This window comes from Protobothrops mucrosquamatus, unplaced genomic scaffold (assembly GCF_001527695.2).
Source record: "Protobothrops mucrosquamatus isolate PMUCROS unplaced genomic scaffold, P.Mucros_1.0 scaffold2822, whole genome shotgun sequence".
NCBI classification, from domain to species: domain Eukaryota; kingdom Metazoa; phylum Chordata; class Lepidosauria; order Squamata; family Viperidae; genus Protobothrops; species Protobothrops mucrosquamatus.
Window position 1 is genome coordinate 47,143 of NW_015388855.1, and position 7,796 is coordinate 54,938.

Here is a 7,796-nt window from a genome sequence, read left to right on the forward strand (position 1 = left end):
GTACTTTGGCCACCTAATGAGAAGGAAGGACTCACTGGAGAAGAGCCTAATGCTGGGAAAGATGGAGGGCAATAGAAGAAGGGGACGACAGAGAATGAGGTGGCTGGATGGAGTCACTGAAGCAGTAGGCGTGAGCTTAAATGGACTCCAGAAGATGGTAGAGGACAGGAAGGCCTGGAGGAACATTGTCCATGGGGTCGCGATGGGTCAGACACGACTTTGCCACTAACAACAATAACAACATATAGAAGACAGATCAATAGATTTAGTAGTTTAAAAATTTTCAGAGGGCCTGTTTTGCAAGGGGTAAGAAGTAATATCATAGTAATGTATTAATCAGTATTCAACTAGCGATAATGTGTGTATATGTGTTGGGGTGGGTTGATGCGTCTTTTTTCTTTTTTTAATGTTTTTATTGTTTTGTCTTTTTTTCTCTTTCTTTTTTTGTCTTCTTTGGAATTTTTTTTTTTTTTTGAGGTTTGCGTTTTGTATTTTAACCTTGTCTTGAGCAACATAGAGAGAGAAGCCTATGTTATAACTGAAAATTTCAAAAACATTTAAAAACAATAAAAACAGTAGAAAGCATTGAAACAAGTAATTCAAGGCGCACAGGAGCCGGATATTTGGCTCGTTAACAATATACCCAAGAAATGGGGCTGTCGGTGCATTCAGCGCCTCAGGCTCAGGAACATACTATAGCAGTGGTGGCGAACCTATGGCACGTGTGCCAGAGGCGGCACTCGGAGCCCTCTCTGTGGCCACACACACCGTTGCCCCAGCCTCACCTCCTCCCATGGCCCCCTCACCAGCAGCCCTCTGGAGGAGAGTTGCCCCTGGGCACGGCCCATGCAATGCTGCGCAGCCAAGGACATGGTAGCCAGGCAGCAGGGACAAGACTCCGCCCTTGCACCCCATCGCACACAGATGATGCTGCAGGGCACGGGCAGAGGGCGTGGCCACCATGGTGCTGCTGGGCTGCCTGGGTGATCTGTGGCGGGCCGTGGAGGTGGTGGGTGGTCCAGCGGGCACGGCAGAATGGGCACAGGGTTGGGAGGGGGGGTTTGGGGCACTCGGTCTCTAAAAGGTTCGCCATCACTGTACTATAGTCAGGGTTTTAGGGCCTTAGTAAAGGCTAACAGGGTGAGGACCGTTCTAATCTCCAAAGGGAGAATGTTCCATAGAGCAGAGGACACTGGTGAAAAGCTCACCCTCTAGTCCAGACATGTCAAACACAAGGCCTGGGGGCCGGATGCGGCCCGCAAAGTGGTTTCATGTGGCCCGCGAAGCCATCCTGGAAACAGTGAGGGAGCGGCCCCCGCTGCCGTGGCCCTGGCCCAGGCCAGCCGGGAGCCAATGTACAATTTTGTGGTGGCCATCTATGCTGAAACGCATTCAGTCTTAGCTCCATAAGCCCTCCCACCCCCCGCATGGCCTGAGAGGAACAGTGAGGCTCCTCCAGTGGACCATGCCTTGGCACCTGCCCTGGTCCCACCCCCTTCTGCCAGAGACCCTCAGATCTGTCCCACTCCTGCCCAGGCCCCCACAGGCACCCTTGACGCGAACGATGTAGAGCTGGCCACGCCCACCCAGTAGGCCACACCCACTCCACCCACGCCCACCCAGTAGGCCGCACCCACCCTGGCCACACCCACCCGGCCCCCTGAGGGCAACCGCAATGCTGATGCGGCCCTCAGTGAAATTGAGTTTGACACCCCCTGCTCTAGTAGTTAAAAAGGTTGTAATCTCCCCTCGGCCACAGAAGCTCCTTGGATGTCCTTGGGCCTTTTGCCTTCTCTCTCAGCCCAGCCTACCTTGCAGGATTATTGTGTGAAAAAAGGGGACCTTGACCAAGAAAAAGGAGCAAATAAATCTAACAGATAAAATAAATCATTGCATAGGAGTCTCCCTTTCCTTTATTTCCTCTCCATTCCAAAGGAGACAGAAGCAGAGAAGGGAGGTCCTGCCTTTTCCATATATGTGGACATGATCCACCAACTTTTCACCATCGTATTACCCATTGCAACCTTCATTGCTCCTTAGCCAATGAAAGCCTGAACATTTCTGCTCTGGAAGTGCAGATTTCCAGCTACTCAAGATGGACAGTGATTAATATTTATATGTTACTTATAAGTAAGGGTATAGGTCTCTCTCTCTCATTCTCTCTCTCTCTCTATGTGTGTGTGTGTGTGTGTGTGTGTGTGTATGTATATATATAGTGTGTGTGTGTGTGTGTTTATGATGCACCCGATCAGCCCAAATATGGGAAGAAGAAAGAAATTTCTTCTTCCCTTATTTCGGCCGACCGGGTGCGTCATAAACACACACACACACACGGTCTCTTCCCTTCCTGACACAGCTGACAAAGTGAGAAAGAGCCTGTGGCTTAAAAGGTCAACACAGCTGCCTAAAGTGCAAGCAGCCCAGGTTCCAATCTCCGAAGGGTGTATATATGTATATATGTTGTATATAGTATGTTTAAAAGTGTGTTATGTAAGTGTACACTTTGAGAGCAAGCAACTAAATTTCATTTTTAATGTGTGCCATTGTGCCCACAGTAAAAAATTATAATAAAGATTGTCTGTCTGTCTCTCTGTCTGTCTGTCTGTCTGTCTGTCTATCTATTCCTTATTATAGATAGTCCTCAATTTATGACCAGTCATTTAGCAACTGTTTGAAATTATTATTAAGCTCTCAAGGGCTACAGATTTGAAGTTACCACAGATGTTCCCCCTGCCCACCCCTCCCCCAGAGGTCTTGTGATCACATTTGAGGTGCTCAGCAACTGGCCTGTATTTGTGTATGTTTGCAGCATTCTGAGGTCACATGACTATCATTTACAACATTTTTGCTGGGAACATGTTTGCTTCTAATTTCTGACAAAAAACACTCATTGGGGAAAATTGATTCACCTTATGACCACGTTTGCTTTATGACCACTGCATTCGCTTAATGAGCGCTGTAAAAATTTTTTGTAAGATCAAGTCGGTCATTTGATGCCTCGGCTTATGACCGTCATGACTTACATTCCAGTCTTTGTTACGGTCATAAATCAAGGACTAGCTGTATTCCCCATGCACATTTGTGTTTAATTAACTGTGGGCAGTGTTTGTTAGATCATGATCTTTTTCCCCCCTTAGTATATGAGACAACCCTAAAGACAGATGATTGTAAGTTGCTGTCGGCACCCTCTCAACATGGGAAACGCCCGTGCCCGCCTGACTGGATTGGACACCAGATGAAATGTTTCTACTTCTCAGATGAAGAAAAAAACTGGACTGCTAGTCAAGAATTTTGCTCTTTGCACAATGCCTCTCTGGCCATTATTGAAAAGGAAGAACGGGTAAGAGGTGAAAATATCCTGCTATATTGTGGATGGTACCAATTTCATGTAGGGTCCACATACATCAGTTCTGCTTGCAGGGAATTGATTTTATAACAATATGATGATTTCATTTTGTGCTGATCTGTAACCGTAATGAAGAGTGAAAAAAAAAGTTTGAATTGATTTTCATTAAGGAAGACCATCTGTTGCTTTCTAATGTACAGCCAGTAGCCTATGTCAGGGGTAGGCAACTTTGGCTCTTTTATGACTCGTGGACTTCAACTCCCAGAATTCCTGAGCCAGCCATGCTGAGGGGAAAGGGAGAGGTTTCCAAGCCGAGCCATGCTGGCTCAGGAATTCTGGGAGTTGAAGTCCACGAGTCATAAAAAAGCCAATATTGCCTACCCCTGGCCTATATCTACTACAGGTAGACCTTGTATAATGATTGCCCTGTTTAGGGACCATTCAAAGTTACTTTTTTTCCAGATTTCATCTTTCCAGCTTTTTTCTTCTTTAGCTTCTTCACTTCTTTTTGTTCTGTGTTCTGGAACTGAGTCCAAGTAAACACACCAGCCTTTCCTTTTTGAAATAGCTGTGCCCCTTTTAAAGGGAACAGCTCCCTTTTCTCCTGGGTGGGACCCTTTTTAACTCTTCAGGGAAAAGTAAGGGATAGGAAACAGCACCGTTGTTTTGCCTTCATGCATCATTGAAATCATTGATATTAGGGCTGGTTAGCACTCTGATTTGACTCTAAAAGGGGGTTTTCAGGTCTATTGGGTATCAAAATAGCAGCTCTCTGCAACTATTTACAATAGCTGCATCTTTTCCTGAGATTCTGGGGCAGGAGCTGGCTTAAGGAGCTGAAGATATACTGAATTTATATTCTGATGTGCTTTGGGGAAAATGGAGGCAGACAATCTTTGTATCCTTATATGAACTCCTATGTAATATATAATTTACTGGTATAATCAAACAATGTTATAGAATTATTGGCCGATTCTAAATATGTGTGATTTGATTATTGAGGAAATAGGTAAAAGGTTAAAACATGTACACTGGAGGGGGGGGGTCTATAACTATTTCGGAGTGGTTTAATGTTTACCATTTATTCGCTCAAAAGGATTTTGTGCAGCGTTACAAAGGCAGCACTCCCCACTGGATTGGCTTCAAACGAGACCCAGATCAAGACTGGAAATGGATCAATGGAAATGCTTCAACGTGAGTCATCCTTTCTCTCTTATGTCTTCACTTGAGGAGTAGTGAGATGGGCGGCATATAAATTTCATTAATTAATGAAATTAACTCTATAACAGCCGAATGCTGAAAAAGAAGTGGCATGGGGTTTATGGATTATCCAGTGCAGTCCTGTTTCTTGCATCAAGCACAAATGCACTACGTATTTTCATAAATGCCAACTTTGTGTCTAAAACTAGAGAACTTAAAGAGTGGAAGCAAGCCAATGTGATGTACTGGTTAAGTTGCTAGACTTGAGAAACCCAGGTTAGGTCCCCTCTCAGCCATAAAAGGTGCCTGGGGATTATGGGTCGGTCCTTTTTTCTCAGCCCTCCCAGAGCCAGTATGGTCTGGTAGTGATGGTTTCACACTAAGAGAGTGGAGACCCAGGTTCAAATCCCCTTTGAGCCACAGAAGTCCCCTTGCTGACTTTAGGCCAGATCCTCTCAGCCTTACCTACCTCACATGTCAGAGAGGCACTTGTGAGAGCCAGTTTGGCATAGCAGTTAAGGCAGCAGGCTAAAAACTGGGAACTGTGAGTTCTAGTTATGCCTTGGGCACAAAGCCAGCTGGGTGATCTTGGGCCAGTCACTTTCTCGCATCCCTATGAAGGAAGAATGGCAAACCACTTCTGAAAAACTTTGCTAAGAGTTGTCCAGACCATCTCTGAGAATTGGACATAAGGAAAAATAAATGTGTGAGTTCCTAAACAAACAGCTGGGATTTGAGTCTAACAAATAAATATATAAAGAAAAATATAATGCCCCAATATAGCTGCTCTCTGAATTAACTTGGAGTCCTGGATCAGAATTTGTGCTCAGGAAAAGAATAGACACATCGCTAATCACACGTGATTGAAACCAGCCAGATATAGAAAATTTAGGGCCTCCAAATGGATTTCAGTTCCCATCAGCTCTGAGCACAGAGGATGAGTGAGTTAGTTGCTGGGAAACTGAAGTCGCTGGGAAAGTTCAAAGTTGCTGGGAAACACCAGACTGGCTATAGCCAAATAGACCATTCATATACAAATCCACGACTATCTTCCTATCACCCACTAAATTTGCTTCTCCCTATTGGTGAATTAGTTTGAGATTTGCTCATCCTTGACTCAGCAGAAAGCGATACTGGAATGAAATTTGGGACCTCCATTGTTACCTCTCCACTCCAAGTCACTTTGGCTGCCTGACTTTCTTTCAAGAGAGTGGGTGATGAAATAATAATAATAATATAATAGTAGTAGTAGTAGTAGTAGTAGTAGTAGTAGTAGTAGTAGTAGTAATATGACAAATGCATACAAAGTCAAAATTGAGAAGACAGCAACAGATAGTAAGTGCTGCCTATGCAAAGAAGCTGAAGAAACAGTGGACCACCTGGTAAGCTGCTGCAAGAAGATCGCACAAACTGACTACAAGCAGCGGCATGACAAAGTAGCAACAATGGTGCATTGGAAGATCTGCAAGAAATATCATTTGCCTGTAAGTAAGAACTGGTGGGATCATAAAATAGAGAAAGTCATAGAAAATGATAAAGTTAAACTGCTCTGGGACTTCAGAATTCAAACAGACAAGCACCTGCAACATAACACCCCGGACTTAACAATTGTCGATAAGAAAGACAAAAAAGTCTGGCTAGTGGACGTGACAGTGCCTGGAGACAGCAGAATAGACGAGAAAGAACTGGAGAAGATAACAAAATACAAAGACCTGCAAATAGAAATAGAAAGACTGTGGCAAAAGCAAGCAAGGGTAGTACCAATAGTAATAGGCGTCTTGGGTGCAATCCCAAAACAACTGAAGCACCACTTGAACACCATTGGCATTGACAAATTCGCCATTAGTCAATTGCAAAAGGTGGCCTTACTAGGAACTGCTTCCATCCTGCGACGATATCTGTAATACCATCAAACATCCATATCTGCCTGTCCCAGGTCCTTGGGAAGGACTCGATAGGTAGACAAAAATGCCAAATCCAGTCTGAACATATGGCTGACTGTGTGATGATCCTCAATAATAATAATAATAACAACAACAACAATAGAGTTGGAAGGGACCTTGTGGGTCATCTAGTCCAACCCCCTGCTCAGGCAGAAAACCCTATACCATTTCAGACAAATGGCTGTCCAGTCTCTTCTCAAAAAGTAAAAAGTAGATTTACATACCTTGTGATTGCCCTTGGAGGTTGTTGGAATAAAGAAGCAAATTTGAACACCAAATTAAATTAGCTAAGGGTGACCTAAACCTCTCTTACTCACAGGAAAATAGTGCTATGGGGACATGGCAGAAAAGAGATGTTACTAGGGCAAGATGATGACATGGTTAGATGCGGTGGGGACACAGCTCTTCACCCTTGTTGCCCTTGTGTTGCAGGTTGACAGTCCTCGGTAATGGAGGGAACTGTGCCTTTCTGAATGACGAAGGCAAAGCAAGCAGTTCCATGTGCCGTACAGTCCATCACTGGATATGCAGCAAACCTGATGAATTCACAAGTCCAAAGATAGCTTGAAGGCATATGGTTTCCAATGTACTCAGCTGGAATTATCTTGAATTATTGACTGTAGTAACAAATGAGCCTTATACATAGAGAAGGATAAGTTATTTCTGCCTTTGCACACTGTAATCCTAGCACAATGATGGCGAACCTTTTAGAGACCGAGTGCCCAAAAACCGCCCCGCTCCGCCCACCCACAGGGCCACTCATCACAGTTCGCCCAGGCAGCCTTGCAACGCCATGGCGGCCATGCCCTCCGCCAGCAGCCTGCAGCATCATCTGCACGTGATGGGGCACGAGGGACGAATCTTGCCCCTGCTGCCCAGCTGTCTTGTGCTTGGCTGCGCTGCTCTGCATGGGCCACACCTAGGGGAGACTCTCCTCCGGGCAGGCTGCTGGTGAGGGGGTTGAAGGAGGAGGTGGGGCTGGGGCAATGGCATGCATGCCCACAGAGAGGACTCCGAGTGCCACCTCTGGCACGCGTGCCATAGGTTCGCCACCACAGTCCTAGCATATCTACTAGATCAGTGATGGCGAACCTTTTAGAGACCGAGTGCCCAAAAACTGGCCCTGATCCCGCTCCACCCCCCTGCTCCGCCCCCACTCTGCCCCCATCCCCCGCCCCACCTGCCCACAGGACAACTCACCGCCTCCAGGGCAGATCGCCTAGGCAGCCCAGCAGCGCTATGGCGGCCACACCCTCTGCCCGCGCCCTGCAGCATCAACTGCATGATGGGCTGTGAGGGCAGAGTCT

The 7,796-nt window shown here is 45.9% G+C and overlaps 1 protein-coding gene across 1 annotated transcript in view; it reads left to right on the forward strand.

Annotated features, from left to right (window-relative positions):
• The window catches only part of LOC107296469 (C-type lectin domain family 2 member D-like), a 7,704-nt gene extending 528 nt beyond the window's left edge, over positions 1 to 7,176 (forward strand). The window contains exons 2-4 of the mRNA XM_015825823.1: positions 3,138 to 3,340; positions 4,443 to 4,540; positions 6,922 to 7,176. Coding sequence (XP_015681309.1) covers positions 3,138 to 3,340; positions 4,443 to 4,540; positions 6,922 to 7,057 — 437 coding nt within the window. The 3' untranslated portion in view covers positions 7,058 to 7,176. The remainder of the gene's footprint in view (positions 1 to 3,137; positions 3,341 to 4,442; positions 4,541 to 6,921) is intronic.
• Positions 7,177 to 7,796: the final 620 nt, after the last annotated feature.